Here is a 27106-nt window from a genome sequence, read left to right as displayed (position 1 = left end):
TGACATGAAGACCATCTCTTCATTCAGAGTATCTCAGGTACATGAGCTTGTGCATTTCCTCTGTACTCCCTTCTCTTTTCAATGGTTCAGCTACTACAGAAAATGCTGGTGTAACATATTGTACTTTGAAGTGTATGCATATATTTGTTTTATTAGTTTGCCTCAGTGATGTTTACAGTAACGGTTCTGATATGAGTGCAACCCTTACAGGTAAGCACTGGATAAGTGCAAAGCGCTGCTGTAATGTGATAAAGCAATGGCTTTACTGTGCCTCAGACTGAAAAATGCAAAAGTTCATGCCTGATTACTTTTCTCCATCTTTCTTTTTCCCACCATGAGATATTTTTTGTTGTGTATTGCCCCCTCAGTACCTCAAATCACTTACTATAAAGCTGTCACCAATAAGGTGTATTCTGTGTCAAAACCAACATTTTGGACTCTTTGAAGAATGCACATTTTAAATTATGGACTGGAAAAAGCAGTGAGGACACAGGATTTTGGAAAAGGAATTTCATGAAGGGGACAGGCATGTGGTATTGGAGAACTTAAGTAACAGCAAACAGAGGGAGAAGACAACTAAATCCGCAGTACTAGTTGCAGCACAGAGTAGGTCTAGAAGATTTACACAGTTGTGGAATTGCATCAGATGTATGATTTTGGCAACTAACATGGCAGGTTTTCCAACTCTTGCAGTTGTTGATCTGCAGTGACTTTGAACTCCTTGGCTTATCGGCAGGTGAAATCAACACTATGGTCAGGCAGCCCCGTGCAACCAGAACGCTCAAGACTGTCTGCACTTATGCAATCAATTTGCATGTGTGCAGTGACTATGACCTGCAAGTCACTATCTTTTATGGGGCTGCCTGATGTTCGGAACATGCATTTCTGTAGAATCAATATTTCATCATCCAAAGCAAAAACGTTGTCAGGTGTGGCATCGTATATTCGATCCAGGTTGTTCACGTGGCACAAACTGAGGCAGCCCCATTGACTTCACTGATATTAAAAATGACTCATACTAGCAGGGGACCTGGCTGTATTTTTTGCCTTTGCCATGTTTCTTATTAGAAAGGGTTTATGTTGCACAGTTAATTTATTGCAGGTGAAACGTTCCCAGCTCCCCTGTTTCTCCGATCAAATGTGACTTTGCATTCCTCTCTAGGAACACTGCTCCAGGTTTTGTGAAATGAAAATGCCTGACAGGGGATAAAACATAAGAGAAATGTGCAATGGAGTACACAGAGGAATGAACTAAAGTGTGTTTGCCTGATGAAGCTGCTGTTTGTCCTTCCTTATGCAGCTTGAGAGCTCTTGGGCAGCTGGTGGCTGTGAGCCAGCCTGGGGTGTGTCGCTATGGTTCCAGGTTGGATTGCTGTTATGGCTGGAAAAAGAACAAGGGCCACTGCGAAGGTAACATTAACTTTATGCTTGTTTCCTCTCCATGGCTGTGTACTTGGTACTGATAAAGGGTTTTCATATATGTCTGCCAGAAGTTACAGAAAGAAACCTTCTGAGGAGTGAAATTTCTTAACTCTGTGAAAATAAAACATATTTGAAAGACCATCTCCCCAAAAAACCCAGAGCTTTGGGTAAATAATAAAAAGCCATCAACTGCATATGCAGAGATTCTTAGATCCAGAAGGGACCATCTGTTCCAATCTCCTGCACAGCCCTGGTCAGTGCCTATACTTTTACAGCTGTTGAGAATGTGTAAAACCACAGTGTTTTCCAATGCTACGTAAGGATCCCTAAAATAGTTTTCTGTCAGTTGATATCCTTTATCTTCAGAGTACACAGCCTCTGAGAACCAGGAGGTTTTAACTGAAAACATAAATAAAACTCAAGAAATAAGTGCACCCGAGCTTGGGTAGCCAGCCAGCATTCTGGTCTGAGGATCATTGGCTTAATGAAGAGACAATGGCTCTTAAGACATTTCTAATTTGTAAAAGGTCTACAGATCCCAAGGAGAAGGCAATGTGGAATCTTTCTCTTCAACTGTACTTGTGCAATACACAACAAAATCATAAAATATATGTTTTAGAAATCTTTTTCAGATGTTGCACCTGTTGTCCCAGAGGGTTTGGCATTTTGTATCTGGTGAATTTGTATAGAGGCTTAGGGTTATTCACTGCTGAAAATCATAAAATGTCTCTGCTTTATATATATAAAACATCATTTTGAAAAAGAAAAAAGGGATTATTTTCATATTTCTGCATTGCTTAATAATGCCTTAGTTTTGATGCAAATGAATAGCTAGAGGGAGAGGTGACAAATACAGCTCTGATCAGCCAGTGGAGTAGGTTGTCCTGTTTTAAAGCAATAGGTTTTCATAAACTTTGAAGGCTCTTCTTTGGCAAATTACTTTTAAGCCACCTATAATGTAATTCTGCATTGTAAATCCAGATGTAGTGTTCTCTGCTTCAGTGCTAACACTGCAAGCTGCTCTTTTCCAGTCTTGGATCTCCTCAGTTACAGCTGCGGAATGTGTCCATCCCATGGGAGACCATGCTAAGCAAGGATGCATGGAATCCCAGGGGAACAAGCTGGTCTTGCAGTGTGTCATGTTGCCTTCAGGGATAGAAATAGTGTTGAAAAATGCCTCTGTCTGTGGAGTTAGTGGATCAGTACATCTGAATGCTTCTGTAAATGTAGGGAAGATACTTGAAATCAGAAGTATGAATTTTAATTATTCGTTTTACTATATAGTAATTAACACTGTGCTTTCCTATAGTTTGCAGATCAGCTTAAATACACAAGATATCGAGATGTGCATCCTGGTGCATACTTTTTCACTGTTTTTACAGAGCTAGTGCTGATTTAAATGCATGTCTTGTTTGCTCTTCCTGCATAACCCCCATGTTGACAATCATATTGACTTTAAGAGCCTTATAAGCCTTATAAAAGTCAGTTTAATTTCTGATTGATGATCTAGAGGGCTGAGAGTTAGAAAATTTTACTTTTTAATCCATGCAGGTTAAGCATAGCCCTCTCAAATTATTGTAAACCTGATGCAATTATACTTATTGGGATGTGTGGTAAGGACAGTTGCCTCACGACAGATGTGCTCTGGATGTTCCACTATGGAATAGACACGTTCCTCAGCTGTAACTCAGAAGGTCCAAGACTGTAAAACTGCTGTAGTATAATATGTCTCCTTTGGCTACAGGAGAGTCTCGTTGCTGTTTTCCTACTCTAGACGCCAAGCCTAGCAAGTCAAGCTGCTGGCCAGCTGCTTCTCACATAGGCTTCTTAAAAACAGGAAAAATGCAAGAGTACAAAACTACTAAATATGAGTTGTAAGCATGGCAGAAAAAGTATGAGAGAGAGACCTAAAAGTAATCCCTTCTTTTCCCAGTCTTAATAAACCTGGAAAAAACCAAACTCTTTTAATTTATGTTAGCGTCACTATTCTCAAGCAGATAGAAAGTGCTGATCAGTAGCTACCATGCTCAGACTAGAGGGAGAGGTATGGAGGATGCTGAACTTATGCAAAAAGTTTTTAGGCAACTAAGCAGGGCAAAAGTTTTTGAATAGAATATTTCTAACTTTTTCTCTCTCCTTTCTCTGCCTGACTCCACCAGCTACCTGTGGACATGGTTGCAAGTATGGGGAGTGCATGGGACCAAACAAATGCAAATGTTTCCCTGGATTTACAGGGAAAACCTGTAATCAAGGTTAGTGCATATGCTCCAGAAAGCACTGTTGATTTTCTGTCTCCTTATCTTGTACTATGGTTTGTGTCATCTTCCAATATAGTAAACCAGGATATTTTCATGTTTATGTAGAAGAACTTAAGAGTATAAGGCTCTTACATCTCCAGCATCCCAGGCAAGCCCTAAGTCTCCTTCAGCAAACAGAAGTTTGAACCCATATTGTGCATGTCCTATGGGCTGATGACAAGGGCAAACTGTCATGTTTATAGTCAGAGGATTAAGGCATGGAGAGATTACATAGGAAAGTATCAGAAGAGATGGCAGTCAATTCCAGAACCCATGTTATTTTCTTAACTAGCAATCCATGTTTCTTTTTTAACTAACCTTCTAATCAGAAAGACATGCAATTATATGCTAGACATGTAATTTATCAAGCTGTCTGGGCTGTTTGCAGATGCTGAATGGTATTTCTGAGAACCAGAATTGGGAGTCTTTAGAATTGCATTTTCAGAAACTTTAAATGCACCACTTTCCCTCCATAAACTTGCAATTCAACATGGAAATATTTCAGTTAACACATAGGTAAGAATTCAATTTTTTTTTCCTGTTCCAATATATGAGACCCCTGTGTTGGATCAGATGAAAGGAGCAGGTCCATCCTACTGCAGCACAGATGAGTGAACTGCAGGTGCTTGCTACCTTACCAAGCTCCTGCAGCCTTTGACTGAAAATTTTGCATTGATGTGCTAAACACACTTTTTTTATAGTCAAAACAACCCATTTATTACACAGTATATTTCAAACAATGTATCATAAAGCTATATGGTTAAGTATTTTAGAAAACTCCATCTTTTGCACTTTTGGTGTTTTTCACAGGGAAAGAAGTTAATTCCTTAGTACCACTAGAGAGGAAAGGGAAACAGCAGCTGTGGTTACATGTAACAGATATGTAGGTATTACTTACAATTTCTACCTTTAAACACAGAAGTTTAACCTTAAAAATTTTTGGCAGCTTAAAAGTTACCAAAAAGCAACAGAGAAGCCCCAAGTTTTTAGGTGTTTTCTGTGCAGTAACTCCATCTGCATTTGAAATGCCCTCTGTAGGCAATCAGATCAGTTCTGTGCCACTTGCAGTAGGTTCAGAGTCTGAGGCATGGTGGAAGCACCACACAGACCCACATGTGCAAATCGCCTCTTAGACCCTAGGCTCTTCTACCTTTCGAAGCACAGCCAGGATTTTTTCAGTAAAGTGGTTGCTGGCACAGGCCAGAAGTCTCCCAGAGTCTCCAAGAGCTGTTTCAACAGTATAGCCATTTAGGTGGTCATGTTCCAGCAGTTAGGAATGCTCATACCCACTTTTAGTTTACTGGAGATGTAGCTTTGGTCTGTCCTTACACAGAATGCCCTGCTGAGCAAGCTCAACATGAGCTAACTAAAATAACAGAGATAAGGGGACTGTATTAGTCTGCCACCAAGTCTGAGCCAAATTAGCCTTATCTCCATAGGGTTTTTTTTAGAGCTGTGTATGCTGTCAGTGCATTGTGTGAGATAGGTGCAGATAAGCACTTTTGAAAATGTATGGCCTAAGTAGAATAACTTTTGTTCTCCAGTTTACTCCCTAGTTGCTTTGTTAAGAGGGTCTTGATTATTTAGTGGAGCCACAGTAGCACAAAAATCCAGGGTGATTTGCAAGAAGATAGGTTGCCCTTTTCCAAACACACCCTACATTTAAATAATAGAATGTCTTTTAGAAATAGAAAACCTCTTTCTTCCCTGGACTGAGCTGTAACAAACACTTCTGCACCTCCACAAAGTTTATGCTTCAAATGGCTGACCCTGTGGTCTGCAGGGTACATAGGCATGAGAACAGATGCTTCTCCCATTAGAAGTGGAGCTACACAAACTCAGTGCTTGCCTGGAGAGCTGCATCTTAACTGAAGATATATTATTGGTCCTATGCTCTGTTTAACACAGCACATGTTGAAAGGGCTGCATATGCTGGTGCATTCTGTTAATGCATTCTGCCTGTTTCCTCATCACTGGAAGAGGTAGAGATGTCAGTTCACAGAAGTCACAAACAGAGATTTTTGTCCCCTTGTCATAGGCCAAATATTATTGTGAACACTGCTCACCCTATACTGCACAAATTAAACTTTTTGGAATTCTCATTTTCTCCCTGTGAAGAATAGCGATTGGAATTTGAAATTGAGTTCGTTTCTGCAAAGTCTTTACATCTTGGATTTTGAGAAAGATTTAGGATGCTTTCATTCTCAGGATTTTGAGATTTTTGAGATTGGTCTTATCATATATTGTATTTAATTTTATTGTATTTATTTATTGTATTAATTTCTGCTACTGATAACCTTGGTGCCAATGTGTAGCTCAGAAAAACAAAAGTAAAAGTCTTTGTTTCACTTAAACTCATTTGCTGTTCTCAGTCTCATTTTTGCCTTTCTAGTGCAGAGGTCAGTGGGAGGGCTAAAATCTCCAGCTAGAATCAGAGAAATCCAGACAAATAACTCCCCAAAAGAGAGTAACTAAATTCTCTCTCCAGCACTCCACTTCTTCCTAACAAGCTGCCAGATGTGGCCAGAGTTTGCATTAGTTTTTCAAGTGTAGAAGTCTGTGTATGTTGGTTTTACTAGCAGTCTTTCAGCCAGATGGTCTGGTAAACTCTCATTTTGCAAGGGGCTGGCTCATTTTCCATCCAAACGATTTTACTCTGGGGAATCCAATGCATTAGGCAATATTATCCACCTATATGTATGAATATATGTATAGAAACCCAGCACTCATTTAATTCCAATGACTTCTGCAGATCTGAACGAATGTGGACTGAAGCCACGTCCTTGTGAGCACAGATGTATGAATACACATGGCAGCTACAAGTGCTATTGTCTCAACGGGTACATGCTTATGCCAGATGGCACATGTGCAAGTAAGTAATAGAGCTGATGGAACAGGCACACCAAAATCATCTAATCACATTTAATTCCAGCAGATTTTCTTCTTGTGATGAACAGATTTAGCTTATTTAGTATAGGGTTTTTACCCCAGTTCTCTGGTACTGCCACAGCTGAAAGAGGCTTTTCTATTTGGTAGTTCCTGGATAAAGTAAACTAGGTCATACTTGTATTTTGGTATTCAGAGGAGTTTTGATCCTTCTAGAATAAAAATCTTTGATAGTTTTACTTCAGATGAAGGACAGCTAGCACAATCTCGGTGCATAGTCCTGCCAGTTCATCTGCTGAGTAAGGATAAATTAATCTATCCAAGCAAAGCACCAATACAGACTACTTTTTACATGCTGTTATTCCTTGCTTTACCTTTCTGTGCTCCATGACTGATTTATTTTATCTGTATTGATATGCCTCCCACAGCTGCTGCCAGCTTCTTGCAAACATTTGTTCCTTGAGCTAAGGCTTATCTAAACTTCTGGGGAAAATAGATATTTCTACCTATCTTCTTTGTCTTTAAGCCAGCATGAAATGGAAAGCATTCCACTGTTTTAGCCAACCTGATTTTCAGACCTGAGGAAGCATCTTGTTTTTCAATGATCGAGTTTTGTTTGTAGAAAATACTTTTTTTCTTCACCTGAGCAGTTCCATACAAGTATTTTGGCTTTGAATTTCACAAAACCCAGGTAACATGGTGGCAGTCCTTTATAGTGTTCACTGGACTGGAGCAGATCCATCAGGTGGACAAGGAAGCCAGTTCGTCCGAGCAGTGGAACAACCTGCTTGAGAGCTGTATTCTAAACCAAAGGACCTGGCTGTATGGGGTACAGCACAGTTTTTCCCATGAACATGACAGAAAACCATAAATTCTAAAAGTCTTTGATCTCCAAATCTTGGAGAAAACCGTTCATCAGGCAGGGTGCCCATCTGGCAAGTCAATCAGAATAATTGTAAAAGTACCCAGCCTTGGCAAATACTTGCAGGAGTGTAGGGTCTGCAGCTGTAGAGCAGGTCTGAAAACCAGAGCCACTACTGTCTCTCACTTATGGCAGGGAGACTGCAATTGCCACAAAAGGTGCCCAGGGGCCAGAGCTTCTGGAGGGTTTCCCTGTCATCCATCACATCTCAGGTTCATGCCACTGCATTACTAACCATGGTGTGTATTACTGGCAGACAGCAGCTGCAGGCCCCTGACATCCTTGAGAATTGGATATTTATTTCTTCCATTTCTCTCTCTGAGTCTAAAGGGTGGTATTAAAAAGTCGCAGAACTGGGATCAGCAAAAAAGAGAGGAATAAGGGCTGATAAGGAAAGAACAAAGTAGACAGGAGTGTAAGATCTATCATATGGACTCCAGAATTGTTAATGTGTTAATGTATAGACAGTTTTATTTATAATGAATGAAATTTTGTTGTTCTGATTAATTTCTGTGTTCATCCAGATCTAACTTAAGTGTGTGATCCCAGCCTAGAATTTTGCTCTTTTTGTTATTTGAAATACTGTTTTCAGGTTCCAGGACATGTGCCATGGTGAATTGCCAATATGGATGTGAAGAAGTCAAAGGGGAGGTGCAGTGTCTCTGTCCATCAGGTGGCCTTCAGCTGGGATCAAATGGAAGGACATGCATTGGTACGCTTAGAGAGCTCACTTTCTTTTCTGTAGGATTCCTGAAACCATAAGACTCTGGGGAAAGGTTAAGAAGTAGTTAATCCTCCTTGCTGGATTGAATAATTCTTCTTGTTAATCAGAGTGTGATGTAAAGTTTTCATGCTTTTTTTTTAATAACTGTTCTTGTACTATTGGCCAAGTAATTCTTCTGATAAGTCTCATCTCCAATAAATAATTGAATGTTTTGACATGATTTAGAGTCATCAACAGATTCAGTTTCTCCCTATTGCTATGAGGCCATTAAATACAATGTTTTGTCTTCAGGAAGCTGTCCAGGTTTATTTAAATATTTTTGAATTCTTGTCCACTTCCCTTTGATCACCTAAGCATGGAAACAAATGGTAGAAATTATAAAAAGACTGACCGTGGTGTCCAGCAGCGCATCATAGCAGTTCTAAGCCATAAAGGGCAGCAGTGTGGCATGATGAATTACATTCAAAGTCACTACTATGTGCTAAAATGTGATATGTCTTGCCTTAGCCCAGCAAGGGGAGGTGCAGAGGTTCAGTAGAAGAGCTGCTGCTGCTCTTGATTTCCTGTTCCTGGAACTTTGTCTTAAACTGTTCTTTGGCATTTCTATTCTCTGGGAAATAAATTTTTGTACTTCCTCCTGAGCCTACTCCAAGACCTTAGGGCAAATCATTGTCCCCAGTGAGGGACAGTTACTGCCAGTTACCCTAGTTACTGGTAACTGCCAGTTACCCTAGATTTTACCGTGCCGGGTCTCAAAATCTTCCATGAGGTTAGTTCACATTTTACTGCTTCATTCAGAAGAACACATGCAAAAGCAAAAAGCCATCACCAAGCATGAAGTTACAGGAGTTATTTATTAAACAACTTGTGATAGCCAAGACCAAACCATTCCCATGCAAATCCCAACTAGTTCTTGCTTTCCCATTTTACCTTCTCATGGATCTGACCGGCATCCTTTCTGCTCTAGACATTGATGAATGCTCCACTGGCAAAGCTCTCTGCTCTTACAACCGCAGATGCATCAACACCTTTGGAAGCTACTACTGCAAGTGCCAGCTTGGTTATGAACTGAAATACGTCAGTGGCCATTATGACTGTGTAGGTAAGAGTTAGCCCATGAATTTTCCTTCTTCGTTGTTTTTTTTTCCCACAGTGTGCATCTTCCCTGTCATTGCCTAAAGCATGACGGCCTAGCCTGCAGATACTGCCTCAGAAACGAATAAAAGATGTCACCCTAAGGATATTCTTGATGACACTTTGAATTTTTCTCTGAGTTTTCTCTGTAGCCTTATGAAAAACGTAACCACTGGTACTTGCGATTAAAAATGGCCTCATTGTACCGAGTCAAGATGTGCAAGAGTTTGTAGTAAGCTAGCAACAGTTGACTAAAATAAATGCCACTTCAGGTACAGGTTTAGTTAAAGAACCATTTTTTGTTGTCTTGGCTTTCAAACTGTGATGAGCAAATTTTTTTTATTTTTTTTTCTTTTTTTGTGTGTCATTATTGAGGAATGTGAATCAAGTGCCTTCATGACTTTAAAACAAGTTCTTTGGATGGACAGTAGAGACAATGGGAACAAAGGTGTGAAAATAGTAGGTTTCAATTACTTTTCAGATCTCTATAGCATGCCAAAGTTTCTCCCTAACAAGAATAAATACAGGCAAAAAGTTATCTTGACATGCTCAGGTGTCAAAACAAATGTCAGATCACCTTCACTCCTGTTTCAATCCATTAGTTGAACGATGGAAGAACAGCAAAGTATAAGTTCCTGCAGCAGGTGCCACAGGAGCATTGTTCAAGTTGTTGACAACACAAGGGCCTGGAAGGGTTAGAACTACTACAAGTGCATTAAAAAGAGAATTCATGTGTTTTGTTTATATTTGATTGATATTGACTGAGGGGAGGAAGTGAGATCGTGAGGCAGATTTGGAGACCTAAATTTGCATTTCTTGTTGTCTGCAAACCCTGAGAGTCTTAAACTGGAAAAAATATTTTTTCATACAATATATGTGGATGGGGGAAAAACTGGAGAGGTCTCAGTAGTCAGGACTTTATCTGCAAACCTCAATCTCACTTTCAGAAATACCAGATTTTTAAGTCACTCTTCCTGCTACTTGTCTGTTTGCTGACTTACATTATGAGAGGACCTGTCAGCTGCTAAAAATGATGCAATCTGGATAAAATGCCAGTGGCACAAACATTTGTGCACCAGCTTGACTCCCTCATGTGGGAGAAATCAGAAACATCTTTGTGATGGAGAAAAATAAGGAAAAAGGAGAACAAAATCAAATACTCTTGGTGCTTGTACATTTTGCTGTGAGTTGACCATAGTACTTTCTACTGAATTTTCCTGATTATACTTTTTTCATATAGCATTATACGTATGCTGGAATATGAGAGGTAGATTAAAGATCTTATAACGTCTTGGCATACTCAGATTTACTTTCCATTGCTTTTCTCCTACAGTGAATGAAAGATTGAGAAAGTTTTGGTGAGCTGTTTTTTAATTGATGTCACACATTCTCTTGGTGCCTTTTGCATTCTGTTAACAGAAGAGTGTGTTCAACCTATAGCTTGAATCCTGTTCTCAGTCAGAAAATCACTACATCCACTTTGTCTTTACTGAGATGCTCTACATTTTCCATGGATGCATATACCAGTAGTTGTGCATGTGGAGCTGACAGTCAGCATTCTCTCCTACTGTGAATTCTTCTGCCCCTGATGGTCGCTGGGCTGTCTTGGTCTAACGTTAGTGCTCGCAATACCTGGAAACAGATGGCTGGCACAGACAAGCTGTCGTGAACCTTGGGTTTTCACTAAAGCATCTATATCTCTCCCTAGATGTGAATGAATGTGTGACAAATACACACAGGTGTAACCTCCATGCAGAGTGTCTCAACACTGAGGGGTCCTTCAAGTGCAAATGTAAACAGGGATACCGAGGAACTGGATTTGACTGTGCTGGTGAGTACCACTGAATGTCAGGAATACTGCTGTGTTGTTTTTCTCCAACAATTGATCATTCTAAGACATTTTCTTGGAAATGTCATGCTGAACAGTGCTGCAATACCAACCAAGCAAGACCTCTCAAAAAACCAATATATTAATTGTAGGAGTCATAGCATAGTTAGTACATTTATAAGTTGTTCAAATTAATTTTGCCTATGAGTCTCCAAGTCTCATATATCTCTAGGAATCATAAATAGAACAGAGAAGAGGATTTGTCGTGAAGAAACAGCTTTAAAAACATACTGTGAATTTTCCATGAACTCCCAAGGGTAGCCCTTTGGAGGGCTGTGCAGTTTCTTCCAGAAGAGTTTCAGGCTAACTTAGCAAAAAATGAGAAAAGGGAGAAAAGCTGTGACTTCTGTGTTAAACTATTTTCCCTTAAAATTTTGCATTTGTTTCTCTATTGAATATTGAAGTCTTCCCATAAAGATGTCATTGCCCTGGTCTAACTGAACATGACCCTCCAAGAAGGAAGAAAGAAGGGCTGTTCTTGTCCTTCTATTTAAAATGAACCTTTTTATTTATACCTTTATTAAACCCAGCAGAGGTTTCTCCTGCAACACCATTAGAAATGTTTTCCTAGGGAGGACATCTGAGCCCTGCACAAACTGCATAAACCTTCCTGGGCTTTTTTCAAATAATCCTTGATCAGATATGTATTACGGTTATATTTCATGGTTACAGATGTTCTATGAGACCCTCTTTTATCCATGTTCCTACTCCCATTATGATAGTCATTGAAACTTTCAATACACATTGATAAGTTAGTATTTTCACAGAATCACAGAATTTTCTGAGTTGGAAGGGACCCACTAGGATCATCAAAGTCCAGCTCCCAGCCTGGCACAGGACAGCCCCAAGTATCAAACCATTTTGTTAAATTTCTATTTCCAGTAAAAAATGTTGATTTCTAATGACCAAAAAAAAACAATCAGAAACCTGCCTGGTACCGAAAGGTTTGATTTGGACACAGATTGCCACAGTAGAGCTGTTTAGGAGGTTCCTCTCTCCAAATTCAATGTTATGAGCCAGTTTCCTTGCTAGACCACATCCCCTGTGATATGTCACTGCATCTTACTGCAATGGAAGGATGCAGTAAGAGGGATTGAGACCTGACTGAACACCACAGCAAGCTGAAATGACACATCATGATATGGTTTTGTTAAAACAAAATGTACCACTGATGAAATGTTAAAGAAATACATCTCCAAGCAAAATGACCTGGTTTTTTTTTCATTTGTTTGTTTTCTTTTTATTAAATGCTGACAATTTCCAATCTCTTTTTGGCTAAGTCTATGTATAAAACATTCTTTGCTCAAGCAGAAACAATTCAACAGGCATGATTGCTTAAATATGAACAATGGAAATATTTTTGCTTGTGGGGAGGCAGTTTTTAATGTCTATCCCTGTAAAAAAAATCAGTCCTGAAGTCAGGTGATTTTTATCTTCTCACTGATGTTTCTTAGTTGTTTGCCTCTCTCTGACTACTTCCTAATGTCGTATTTCCAATTACTGAAGTCCATTATTTGCTTAGCAGAGGAAGGAGACATGCATTCATAAACTTAGTAAAATACACTAAATGGAAAAGAGATTTACTATGAGAAAGGATAGAGGAATAACACATAGTAATGAGAGAAATCACAGCCATAGGCAGAAGATCAAAACGTGAGTGTCTAGCTAGAAAGATATATGAAACAACTGAGGAGGAGAAAAAGACTAGAGTCAGTGGTAGGTAAAACCTGAAAATCAGTGGTGCTAAAGAGAGACTGGTTTATCTGGTGGTCATTCCCCCACATACACCTTTTATTTAAAGGGAAGAGGAGGAGATTCTTTTAGCCTTGAATGTTTCAATAGTTCATTTTTACTGCAATCCTCAAAAAAGTCTGACCAGTATAACTGATGAGGACAGGACATGCGTCTTGCTATTGGGGAAAATGTTTTTCAAACAGTAACACAAACACCAATTGGATGTACCAGTGTATCAACCAGTACACTGAAACACTGAGTGTTCTCCATGTCATATGGCAATTGTAGAAAACCTTTGGCTTTACTGAAGCCGAAAGTTTTGTTATTGGATTTAATAGGATGAGGGCATGATCCTGGGACATTAGGGGCTTAAGGATTTTTAAGGGGCTTCACACTTCTTTTGGTGACAGTGGCTACAGCTCCTGTGTCCCACCCCAGCTCTCAACAGATGGGCCTGGGGTTGTGCTGCAGTTAAACAAAAGGCTTCTTAAATATGTCCTCAGTACTCCACATAAGTATCCCCACAGGGCTGCAATCCTGTTTTCATAGGGAAGCTTTAATACTTTATAGCAGTTGCCTCTAGTATATAACATACTGGCTACCATGGCAGCAGTATTTGCTTTTTATAACAAAAGAAAAATATTTTAATGAAAAGAGCATAGCTAAGTACATTGTTTATAATGAAAGACCTATGGCTACATCTCCTCATGACACCAAATAACCGAATAAGTGAAATAATATATAATTCACCTTTGCACACAAGGTGGGGTAAATTCTTTCATTCAATTTGCATGTCAATATAATAACTTAGGAGAAAGCTGCTGAAACATTGGACAGCAAATACTACTGCTGGCATGGATATGACTTGTGATTGTTCAGGCACCCTTTTGCCATTTAACACTCCTAATATGCATGAAACACTAGAGGCTGCTTCTGAACTGTCTCTAACCCACATTTCATTTGAGAATCCATAGAGATGTAATGTTTTGAATGATCCCTAAAAAGGTCCTAGCCATTTCCACATCTGGCCTCCCTCTTGCTGCAATCTGTTGCTCTTCTCAGGTTCATGTGTTTCCTGATTTCCTATTGTGCATTGAAAAACCACATTTCCCCTGCCACATACTACTATATGTATTTCAGCTTTTATTTAAGAATAGAGTCTCACAAGGTTCCATAACCAGTTAAGATTCCTGCGGAAAAAAATGAACCTATTTTTGATTCACTTTTATGGTACAACAAAATAACAGGAAAAAGGATTACTAACTTTGTCTACGACCTTCAGGCATCACTCTAAGGAGCTCAACAATGACACTCTTGTTATTGCTGGGCTGGAGGCAGGGGTTACTACTCTTCATTATATTTTGCTGGATATCTAAATGTCAATACAATTTCATGCCAGCTCTCTCTGTGCCTCTTATATTACTCACTCATTTTTTGTTGATAGGGTAACTCTCAAACCCTATATATGATTTTGCTTTCTTATTAACTTGCCAGTCCTGAGAAACATTGCGTTTGACACAATACAGTTTCAAAGCTTAAGAAGTAATTGTGGTCATATCACTGGTGATATTCTTACAGTTCAATTCAGTATGAAGTCAAATACTGCTGCTATCCTTTAATGAATAACACTTAGGCTTTTGTCATCACACATTTCCTGCTGGAAGCATTACCGGCTGGTGTAATCAAGTATTAAGCACAGTCCAGTGTGATGAACTCGCCCTAATTTCTCAAAGTATCCCTCCCTAAAAAAAGACATGAAACAGGGTAGGGATATGTAGAAGATGTTCCATGGTGCTTAAAAGAGAATAATAGTCCACAATCTGTGTTTTAACCTATCTATGAAAGCTTTCAGACTCTCTTAAGACTGTCTAAAAGAGGTTGAGAACTTTTAGAAAGATTTCTGAAACTATGTCGTGCTGATCTAATCTTTACTCACATCTATAGGCTCCACCCAAATATGGTAAAGGGTTGTCTGTATCCCTCACCACCTCTCCAAAGCCACAACGGGAGCTACAAAAGGATTTGTGAGCTAATCTCCTAAACTTGTTTCTCACCAGATTTTTAAATATATTGCTGGGTGTGAAGGTGGAAGCAGTGGGGAGCCTGCCGGAGTGCAGAGGAAGCTGTCTCCTTCTGCATCCTCTGTATGCTCAGAGCCCTGGCCAGCACTGGCTGTGGTCACAGGGTGTGTGGAAGGAAAATGGATCACTGTCTGTCTTTCTCCTGTATCATCCCCTGAGTACTTCCCTTTATACAACGCAGCATGGAGTCAAGGAGTCGGCATCTGCTCTCTATTTTTTTCAACTCAACTTTCGCAACTTAGTCATTAGATATCCTACACCAATCCATTTCTATGGTTTTATAATCTTGTACAGCACCTAATGACAGAAAAGATTTACTTTTATCCCTCAGCCACCACTTGCCTCTGTTTTTCTACCTCTTGCTTTAATTCTAATTCAAAGAAAGAAAAATACCTTTGAAAATTGAGATATTTTCATATTAGGTCAATAAACACAAACTGTAGGAGCAGGAGGCATTTATCTGCATGCTTTCTGATGGAAGGTACACAAGGAAGAGCTGAGATGAAATGCACTACATTTATTTTCACTTTCCAAAATTCTCTATGCAGTCACATGCACAAATATTTGTGACCAGCACCTCTGCATTTATCTCCATGTCCTGGGGCAAAGGGCTCTGAAGAATCACTGCCTCAGGTGTAGCACCCCCGATTGCCAGGGAAGATGAGCTGCTCATTCAGGCAAGTCCACAGGCAGTGGATTTAAAAGAACAGACTGACTTTAAGGTGGGGTATCCTTACACTGGATTATTCCTCCTGCAATGTATGTGTAGACATAAAATACCTTAAAACCACATCTCCAGCTACTCTAAAGCTGACTGCAGATAAGAAGGGGAGTAGTGCCATATCCTAAAATGTGCTTCTTGTCTCGTCCCTTTTGTCCCCATGAGCAGATTTTCATAGTGCAGCAGCAAACTGAGTCTGCAAGCACATGGGAATTTAGACATTTTCATCTCCCTCTTTTTGTCACTCCCATCATTTGATTTTCTGTACTTCTTAATTTTGCACATACAGGGAGATTGGTTTTCTGACACCACAGAGGTTATTATGTTGAGCTGTAAGAATTTATAATTTCACAAGGAAGACTTCAAAGCAGAAACTAAATGCAGATGTTCAGGTCTGCTGAGCAGTCAGCCCTGCCTTGAAAATCCCCATAGCCTTTATTAACAGCATGCAGTTTCTTGTTACTGATTGTCAAGAGGAAATTTGTTTGGAATTAAGCTTTCCTGTTAATTTTTATTGCTACATTCTGAGTTTAGACCCAGAAAACCTTACATCCTTCATGACATCATCCTCTAGAGGATACTTAGTGCAGTATTAGTAAGGAGTTTACTTGCAAGTATGTGACAAGCAAGGCTGCAAGCTTTACCCAAAGGAAAAGAAAAAAAATTTTTAGTTTTTAGTTTTATTGGCATCCATTTACTCCAACTGCAACTTCCAAAAATCCCTGAATGCTCCAATGAGCACACCAAGAGAGTCTGATTCTGTTCCTGACATACTAGATAGCATGTAGTTGCATTTCCCATAAATAAAATGTGACAAATTCACAATGATAGGATTCCATTTTCCAGGAGTGAACATAATTCAGGAAACTTTCCCCTTTTCCTACTAGTCCACAGTTATGTTTTATTAGCTGGTGTTTTTTCTTCTGCTATGTCTCTTCTATGAAAAGAAACACACAGAAAAAAAGTACTACTCAAGGTTACAAGTCCTGTACATCTGTCCCAAAATACTACTATGAAGTTTTCACTATTACACAGTAACGAGCAAAATAGGAACATATCCTTGTTCTGTTAATAAAATCACTAGACAGCAAAAGCAGAGGGAAATAAAAACAGCTGACTTCGGCATTTTCAATCCAAAAAGACTGTAGGTACTGCAGCATCAATGCTGATCAAGAATTAAAGACAGAAAGCAGTATATAAGGCCCACTGGTAGAAATAGTCTCCCTTTATGGAAGAGCTTTTGTACAGCACCAAGGAACTGCTCAACTCTCATTGTGTCCTAGGTACTTCACATAAAGGACTCAAACTACAGAAGGCTGTCAGTAGCTTATGACATGTTAATTCTTTCCTACTCACCAATTCTTCCTCACCCACTCAAATTCAGGCTGTGCTAGAGGACTGAGTTGGTCATGTCATAGCAGTTCTTTCATTCTGAGTTGTTTCAAAAGCCTCATTGTCTTGAGCCCCAAAGTTCATTGCCATGGACTTTAAACCCCAAGGATATGTTCCTCCTTAGTAGCTCTGGTACTATGACAGAATAAGGATTTGATTAGGTCTAATGGAAACCTTATAATGGGATGTGATCATCTTACAAACTAGAACTCCTCAGATTAATGTCTTCTCTGAAACTTGCTTACATGTCACACAAAGCCTTCCAGGTCTTGTTTTGGCAGAGTGGTGTTCTCAACTGATGCTGAGCAGTAACTGATGTTGCTGATAAAAGGCAACACCTGCAGTACTGCCATAATTTCTCATTTGAATTTGTACTGTACACATACCTTGAACACACTGATCCAAAGTAGTCCTCACTTTGACCCTCAGTTGTGATTTGGCCATCAGCACAAAGAGCCATCAGTCTTTGTCAGATGAGAGAAGAGTACATCTGGAAGGGACTAAAAAAGATCAGTTAGACTGTTCTTTTGCTCTGAGGCAGATCATATCCAGCATATTAATGACAGATGGTAGCCTAACAATTTTTTAACTTCTAGTGATACAGTTCAAATAACCTAAGTGGCTTGCTCCTGTGTTTCACTATCCTATAGCAAGGATAGTAAGCAAGTTTTTCATAATACATAACTAAAATATCTTGTTTCATGTAAACTGATAATTTTTCTATCTTAAGAGAACATGGAGAACAGCTGCCCAACATACAGTCTCAAAGGAGCCCTTTGTTCTGCTACTAGGTCCCACCACTGGTGGAAAATCAATCCTGCCTCCCCACATGCCTAGAAGTTCAACTTCAAATGCATTCCTATGAAAAACCTCCCACATTCAAGCATCCAAACATAGTTTAATGATTGTAGAAAGAAAAAATTTGAATTCTAAAAGAAATAAATGGCTTGTGTCCTGAAACTCAATACATTGACAAGGAAAGCACGATTAGAAAATCAGAGTTACCATGTAAATGTAAAAATGTCCTCTTACCAATTAATGTTTTGAAGTTTGTGCCTCAATATAGACTATATTGACTTCATTATACTTCATAATAGGTAAAACTCCAAATTCAGAATTTTCTTTTGTTTTGCAGATTTGAAGAATCTTGATTGACTTTTATCCTACTCTTTAGTTTTCACCTCTGGCAGCCCTTGTGTTTTTAAGCAGGATCCAAAGCTGCAAGATACTACAAGAATGGTTATTCAAAAAGATAGTTAGTATTACACAAAATGATAATACCAGGATAATTAAAAGGATAATACCAGATTATCAAAAGGATAACCTAGAGTATTTCATGGCCAAGAGGAATCATAAAATAGTAAAAATCTGACGAAATTTTACATTTATGTTCTACTCCATCTTGGAATTGCAAGACGATAATAATTTGGCATTCCTGGATGCCTCTCTGAATTTTGGGGTTTACCCCTTACATCTTAATAGCCCTTAGAGCTAAATGAAATATGACAGAGCAGCTTGATGCATGTCTTCTCAAAATATGCTCCATTTCAGTGGCTTTCAGCCTGTCATGGAAGGAAAAGTAGGCCAGAAAAGTTCACAAAAGATAGTTAAGAAAATTGCTCGTTACTAGTAGGCTGACAGTTGTGCAGGGAATCTCAGCTGCACATACAATTTTTAGTAGTTCACAAGTTGAAGCAGGATTTATTTTTCTTTTTTTTTTTTACCTAAGCTTCAGTGTAAAAATAATTAATGTAAGGGGCGGCATGGCCTGTGTTCCACAGGAGCCCAAAGCACTCATGACAGAGGATCACTTTGGGTTTTTTTCACTGTAACTCAGAGAGCTGAACATGAGCATGTGTGTTTGGTTCTGTGCAGAGCTGAACTTATATCTCATAGTAGAGAATTTAGCTGTATGTCTCTAGACATTGTAAAGGACACCATGGTCCCATTTAAAAATGCTGGATGGTTCCTTAGATGGATATTTACTATTTTCTTCTTGGTTCCAGTTATTCCTGAAAAGTCAGTGAAGGAAATTGTAAGAATCCCTGGAACAGCTAAGGACACAATTAAGAAACTTCTTGCACATAAAAACAGTGTGAAAAAGCATGAAAAAATCAAGAATGCCATCCCAGAAGCAGCTGTGACACCACCTTCTAAGACCCACTTGCAGTTATTGGACTATGAAGGTGGTACTGATCTTGGTGGGAGCTACACTGAGGAAGAGAAAGAAATTGAAGCTACTACAGAAGACGAAACAGAAGAGTCTGATGAAGAGGAGAAGGCAGATTTTGAGAATCAGATCGATGATGAGCAAAGCCTGAGAGGAGATGTCTTTTGTAAGTTTCTTTGTTTTTAAAAAAATTCTGGCTTCAATATAAAAATATATAAACACTAACAAAAACATCACAAAACATCATAGACACTTCAGCAGAATTTACTTGTGGAAAATGAATCATAGAATCATAGGATGGTCTAGTTACAATCCCCCTGCCACAGGCAGGGCCACCTGTTAGACCATGTTGTTCAAAGCCCCACCCAACCTGGCCTTGAACGCTTCCAGGAATGGCCCATCCAGAACTTCTCTAGGCAACCTTTTCTAGTGTCTCACCACCCTCACAGTTAAGAATTTCTTCCTAATATCTACTCTAAACCTACCCTCTTTCAGTTTAAAGCCATGCTAGAGAGATTTTATTTTGCCAGGGGATACTGGTAGAAAGTCAGTGTGCTCTGTGACATAGAGATAGCAAGTATGTCCAAGATGTAGTTTCATTAAGTATGTGAACTCTGTATTATTTATGACTTTCTTGTTTGATGCCAGCTGTGATTCTAGGACTTCAGGCATTGTGGCATTTGCATTTTCATTTCAAGATAGGTAGCTTGTTAACTGTGTTTCCTTTCCTTTTAAATTTCCATGTGCTATAATTGATCCTTGTTATTAATAAAAATTCAGTCATGATTTAGGCACTTAATTGATTGAACATTTGGCTTCAAAACCACTTTAATTTTTAATGATATTGAATGATCCTTTGGACTACATCGTTAGCTCAAATTTACAGCTCGTAAATTTGTACATATGTATTTTCCCTTCTTTGCTGGTGTCTATTCAGCAGATTCCTTTACTACCACATTAAGTTCCTCCATATAATCCCCTCAAGTATTCACATAGCATCTGCCTCTTGTATTATTAATATAGGTATTCTTTGTCTTCCAGGAGGAATAGTTAATTAGGAAAAATTGATAGGTCGCATTTTTCAGAGATCTTAATTTTTATTTTTAAATTGACCTATTATTTTATCATAGTAGTTTTACTACATATTAAGTGTATAGGGAGTCACAGAAAAATACTGTAGGGAAATAAAGAAATTATTTTACAGAGATGGAAATTATTAAAATAGGCCAGCTATCAAAATACTGAACCTTCATCAAAATTGCTACTCACTACTTAAAAAAACCAAACTACAATAGTTAAAGACAGCACAGTGAAGCCCCCAACATTTAAGAAATATCAAAATTAAGGACATCCATGAAAATTTTTTTCCTTATCTTTTTATCTTATGATACAGTCTGTAATGACTTCAAATGACTATATTCCATGGGATCTTTACCTTGTTCAGTGTGGAGGAACGATCTGTCTTGTTGTGAAAGATGCAGTTTAATAAATAGGAATATTTATTTATCAATAGACTAATAATTTATCCATATTATTTTTATTATTAATTCTTAATATTAAATAGTTAAATAAATATGTCCTATTGATTGCAAAATTTGCAGATATATAGAAGATTAGAGTAAACCAAAGTATTGGAAAGCTCCTTACTCTGTGAGAAATGTCCTTTCTGCACATGGAAGAAGACACAGAGAGTTGGACCAAAGTACTTGGTTGTACAAGCAATGATTGTAGAGATGCTACACTCAAGCTACACTTAATCAATTAAGCACAACCTTTATTCTGACAGCTTCTAACATGTCAGTGCTTTTCAGGTACCATTGGTAATCTAGAATGGTATTGCCAACTGCAACTAAATTCTATATTCTCTATCAGTTTATGAAACTCATATCGTGTAACTCCAGTAGTATCATGTAACCAGCCATGTTATTACAGAGACATTTACTTTGATAACAGCAAGAGGTTTTGGGTTCTGGTGTATTTGGCAATACTAATAGTGCACTGTTTCCCTTATGATTTTGGGGTTCTTAATTTTGAACAAAAGCTCTCTCTTAGTTAATCATGATGTCTGTTCTTAATCTTATTCTTTTCTGATAATTACATGACTCTGTGAGCTACAATGCTCAGACCACAGCTCAGTCCAGAGCTATAGATGTCGTACATCTGGCAAATGTAATTCTTTCAGAGCAGGACGTGGTAGCACAGATATGGTATATTCCTTTGAGTCTGACATAGTGATACACTGTATATATAGGAAGTGAGTCTTAAATTTACTACTTCTTACAGTCTGCTTCATTTTTTTACAGTGCCCACTCTGGTTTTCTGTTTTGTTTTTTGTTTGTTTGTTTGTTTATGGGGGGTTTTTGTTTGTTTTCGTTTTTTTGTTTAGGGGGTTGGGTTTTTTCTGTTTTGTTTTGCTTTTGTTTTGTTTGTTTGTTTTTAATGAGCTTCGAACATTAGAGAACAGTGTTAGAAACACAGCAAGTAGCATTTTTGTGAGAGTTCCTACATGCTGCAGTTTCAGGCACTTTAGATCATATGTGTTAGAATTATCAAGATTAGTTACTTTTCCCAAATTCAGTGTGTTATTTTTACATTAGACTAACTAGATTACCTAGGCAAAACCAGACACCAGCATTTTCCAGGGGAAAGAAAAATCAAACAGTAGTAACAAGAAATAAAAATATACCACATTGCCCACAACTAGCACACTTAAATACAGGGGTGCTTATATTCTGCTATATATCTGCTCTCCCAGTATAGCTGCCTCAGCAAGAGTTCAATGTGATGCCACAGATGCTTTATAAAAAAATACAGTCACAATAATGGGGTAAAAAAAAGGGATCAAAGCTTTAAGGATAGCACATGCATTACTGCAGACAAATAGAAAATTACTTCCAGGCTATAAACAAAGCCATATTTTTTCAGATTAAAATACCATTTCCAAATGCACTATAAGTAACTTTATATACAGCACTTGGCAAAGCAGAGAGGTGAAACCAAGTCCACAGAAAGGAAAATCTATCAGTGTTTTCAGAAAGCTCCTTTAGCATCAGTCACTTACCAGATGCTTAACAGTGCTTTTGTACTGTTTTCTGAGGGGTGTCCATAAAACAGTGCTCCACAGACCTGTTCTACTGAGCTTCTGCTCGTTGTGGTACGGGGTTCAATTTTGGTTTGGGGTTTTTTTGGTTGTTTTTTTTTTCTTTACTTTGAACCTTTAAATGTTGTAGTTTACTCCAAGCACTGCTTTTCCAGATGTGCTCCTGAAACTTCCTATTGCTCTTGTGATCTCATTGGCCCTTATTTGACTTACAGACTGACTTGAGGTTCTATGTAGCACTTTTCAGACAGCCCTGAGCTCACACAAGCAAGCCAGATGCAACCCAACTCCAAAGAACTTTTGTGCTTCAAGTTGGCACAACTGGCAGATGAGTGCTAACAATTCTGTTTGACAGGGAGAGTGAACTGGTATCTGCCTGCATTTCTAGGAGGGCACTGCTGTGCACTGTATAAAAGGATGTGCTTGAATCTAACTGTCTCTTTTTCTATATCTTCTAGTGGCAGTCTCTTTCTTTACTTCACTATATTAAGGTCCTCAGACAGGGGAAGTGGCCTTCAAACCTTATTTATTTCAGTATGTGCAGTGCTCCCTGTAAGTCTGGTGTTTTTAAAATGGAATTCTAATTTCATGTATAAATTTGTTTCTAAATCCCCTTTGTGGCACTCTCTTCAGTCATGTTTACACTAGAATAATGTCTCAATGCTTCTTTTCAGCCCTACTCTCTCATTTTCTTAGGTTATTTGCTAAGAAGTGCTTCCATGATTGCAAACAGTTTCAGTAGTTCCAGAGTTTTTTATGCAAGTCTTACTATTTTTTAGAGAAGTACCTTCAGCCAGGTAGACCTGGCTGGGGCTTTCTATTGAGCAGAAAGTCTCCTTCCCTGCTGCACTTCCTGTTGTATAATACACTTGACAAACTCCACCTGACATGGCTTGAAGAGATTCTCCCTCCTAAGAACAAGGGCAATACTCAGATATATGTTGCAGGTAGCAACACTGAATTTCCTGCAGATGCAAGAACCTGTGTCAGCAATGAGGTGGCTGTTTTCAGGACCAGAAAATCTCCAATTTATTTATGCTCAGCTTGTCACAGACATTCACAGACACAACTCCTGTAGAATTTCATGGTAGTGTGTTACATGGGTATTGCCACTAATTCCCGCTCTGAAGATCAACCCATCTTACCTGGTAAGAGTATCATGATGACATCAATGGTTAAGAATGTGTGCACCAACATACGAAGGGGTTTATGTGTAGAGATTTCACAGTAGCTAGTGCTGCAGGTAAGTAGATGGGAGGGCATCAGCAGTACAGAAAGGACAGACTCTGCTGTGCCTAAAGTGGGACTATGTGCACTTTCATTGGTGAGAGTATGTTCTTAGGGAACATGGGATGAGGCCTGCCTTTCTACAAGACCACTTGATAGCAGAAGAGCTAAAAAGAGTAATCCTGACTCCTGCCTACTACTTACGAGGGAGTAAACTTTGTATCCTGGCTATGTGTGATGATGGTTTGATGTAAAATGTAGGCACTTTCCAAGCAGTAAGGTTTCTTGGAAGCCTTTCTCTTAGCTGAAACTTACAGTTTCTCACAATAAGCAGCTGATATCTTTCAGTAAGTGGAAAACTTGACTGTCACGCCTGACTGAAAACAAAAATAGATTTGGATACAAAACTGGACTCTTTTTCTGTGCATGACAGTTCTTCGCTTGATAGCACATAGCTACACCTGGATGTATATCCCTCAAGTGAATTCAAGTGTAATTCAATAACTTCACATATAAATCATACTGGCAGCTGTTGTCTTCTGTTAAATCACTTTTTCCAGAACTGATCATATTTTAATAGCTCTCTTCATTTTGGCAAGGATTTTCACAGCCTGAGTCTCTTTCAGTAAGTATGAGGCCAAGTTTATGGCATGACAGTAAACTTAACACCTAATCTCCATGTGCCTATTTCTAAATGTGTATATGTAGACATATATTAATTGGAGGATGCTATATTAATCCTTGCCTTGAGTAAGAATATTATCCAAGTGATTTAAGTAATGGTCTGGGTGAGGGGAAGGCTGCAAGGACAACAAGAGAGGACACGCTCCTGGCAATTCATCAGAAAGCTCATAAGATTGCATGAGTCTCCTTTCTCAGCTCAATTCAGCACCTCTGGAAATACCTCCAGGGCTTCTTTGTTAGAGTGTGATTTCACTGGTGTACACAAAGCAATTTTTGACAGTTTTGAAGGAGAAGAAAGGTTAAGTAGATGGTATAGCCTTTATGGTGCTAGGAGGCTCTGGATTGCATCGGGTTCCAAGTGTATTCTCAAAATTGAGTATGTGTTTACAACTGTATGTTGGAGTACTTAGATGGAAAGCACTAGTTCAGCTGAACTCATGGGAAAACAACTCCCCTCTGAACAAATGTGTATGCATGTGAAAGTAATGACTTTTAAAATACTTGGCATTTGCATATATGATACAATGCTGAGTAGGGAAAAGTAATTTCCATAGCTCCTATCATCTGGCACTGTTGAAGCAGTTTGAGCTTTTCTTAGCACAGAGGCCCACAGGGTGTGGGTGAAAAGTGAACTTCAGTCTTTTGGACTTTCCACTAACACCTTCTGTAGGCAGTAATCCAGAGGATCTTCTCTCATTCCTCCTCTGAAATGACACATTTAACCTCCTTCTTTTTTCAGAGGTGTGCATGAATGTATCATAGGTATCATCTGCTTATGTGTCTGCAAAAGATAGAATCCTCTACCAGTGAAAGCAGATCTTCCTTTTCTCTCATGTGTGATTATTTACTTACATAGGATATGCATAAAGAAGTTGAGACTGTCATTATTTTTAGTGAGTGCACTTCTCTATTAATCACTTAAAATAGTACAAGAGAAGCTTAATCACAGAACTTTTAAATACTTACAGTGTTTCAGAGTATTATTCAGCATAAACAAGAGTATGTAAGCTTCTATAACTTTGTACCTCACCAGACAGGAGAGGTTTTCCCTTGGTCTCTGATGCTGTTGCTGAAAAATAATGCTTCTTGAGCAAGTACCTCCTTCAGGCCAGCGTCTTGGAGAATGCACCAAACATTCATTGGCTGTACTGACTCTTCCAATTTGGCACAAGACACATGTACCAATTTTTACAAAATAACTTGCTCAGGGCTTTCCATGGGGTCTGGTTATCAAAACATCAGTCTGTGCTTATCAGCTGTAGCAGGGAGGGTGAGGAAGAGGAAGGGCAGTCACCACAGCCTTCCTTCCCAACAGCTGATCAGGTATTTAAGTTTTAAAATTCAGAGTTAGTATCTAACTGGGGAAAATACATACATTGACTTATTTAAATAAATGATGGCATCTGGTATAAAGAAATAAAGTTCCATTTTCTGTTCCCATGATGACTCAGCCCTTGACAAGTTGTTTTCCCTAGTTCCAAAGGTGAAAGAAGCAGCTGCCTTTGGCCCTCACCTGGCACAGAGGAAAGTTCCAGTGTCAAGACCAGAGCAAGAAGGTAGATTATTTTTTTCTACAGTATTTAGTTTCTTGCGTATTGTATGTTTTCATGACAACCTATATCAGCCAAGTCAGAATGAGTTTAAAAGCCTTTAACACAAACCAAGGATTTGGTGAATGTGTTAGAGACAGTATCTGGCTAAACCTTTCTGCCAGTTCCCATGTGAGAAGGTGGTTTTGTGTCCTTTTCCAAAGAGAACTGTTTATAAGCCATGTACAGAAAGTTCCCCTACACTGGAACTTGACTTGTAATTGAATTTCACTTGAATAATTTCATAGTCATAAAAAAATAAAGTAATTTCAATTGTGTAAAAAATGAGAATATGTTCCATGGCACACAATAATATGCCAATGTCTGTCTGCCATATCTTGTTTTTACTCCTGGTCCTCTGTCAGAAGTCAGTAGGAGTTTCCCCTGCACAAGACTGAATAAATATTTACCCTGAATCTTACACAGCCTGGCTATGAATTTGTGATAGTTCCCTATTCATCAGTAAGTCTCATGGATATCACAGTAAGATATGTTCTTTTCACATTAAAAAATCATTACAAAATCAGTCAGGGGAGCATAGAAGGTCCAAGACCTGTCAATTTATATACACAATTTAAGCTTCTGCTGTGCCTTAGGAAATGGCTTCATGCACTTTGAAGCAGAAAACTTCACTGCCTGTTGGGAGCCATAACAGACACTGCAGTGTAGCTCTGGTCAAAGCAGAGTATAAAGGAATAAAGGAATAAATTTCTTCACCAAAAGGGTTGTCAGGCTGCCCAGGGAGTTGGTGGAGTCACCCTCCCTGGAAGTGTTCAAGAAATGACTCCATGTGGCATTTGGTGCTATGGTCTAGTTGATATGGTGGTGTTCATTTGAAGGTTGGACTTGATGATCTTGGAGGTCTTTTCCAACCTTAATGATTGTATGATCAAAGGGCACTCTCCCTCTCTTTCCTGGTGGGAAACCTGTGATGTCCTTTCCCCTGTGATGTACAGAATCATGAAGCTGATGATAAGGACCTGCTTTTGAGAACCATGGAAAAAACTCAGAATCCATAAGGAGGGATCTTATTGAGATCTTATTGAGCTGATCTTATTGAGAGATCTTATTGAGCTGATGCATTTACAGGGCAGTAGCAAACTCCTGGGAAGGTACCAGTGAGTAGGCAGGGGCT

At 38.9% G+C, this 27106-nt stretch overlaps 1 protein-coding gene across 1 annotated transcript in view; it reads left to right on the top strand.

The window, feature by feature from the left end:
* Positions 1 to 27106, top strand: part of EGFL6 (EGF like domain multiple 6) — a 36909-nt gene that overhangs the window by 5325 nt on the left and 4478 nt on the right. Inside the window, exons 2-9 of the mRNA XM_027725193.2 lie at positions 1301 to 1410; positions 3582 to 3674; positions 6472 to 6591; positions 8120 to 8239; positions 9219 to 9353; positions 11094 to 11216; positions 19208 to 19537; positions 25858 to 25938. Of these exons, the coding sequence (XP_027580994.2) occupies positions 1301 to 1410; positions 3582 to 3674; positions 6472 to 6591; positions 8120 to 8239; positions 9219 to 9353; positions 11094 to 11216; positions 19208 to 19537; positions 25858 to 25938 (1112 nt within the window). The remainder of the gene's footprint in view (positions 1 to 1300; positions 1411 to 3581; positions 3675 to 6471; positions 6592 to 8119; positions 8240 to 9218; positions 9354 to 11093; positions 11217 to 19207; positions 19538 to 25857; positions 25939 to 27106) is intronic.

The sequence above is a fragment of the Pipra filicauda genome, unplaced genomic scaffold (assembly GCF_003945595.2).
Source record: "Pipra filicauda isolate LSUMZ 115617 unplaced genomic scaffold, ASM394559v2 scaffold180_size1756469_pilon, whole genome shotgun sequence".
Classification (NCBI taxonomy): Eukaryota; Metazoa; Chordata; class Aves; order Passeriformes; family Pipridae; genus Pipra; species Pipra filicauda.
Note: the sequence above shows the minus strand (reverse complement) of the source record. Positions and strands in the feature narration are given on the sequence as shown.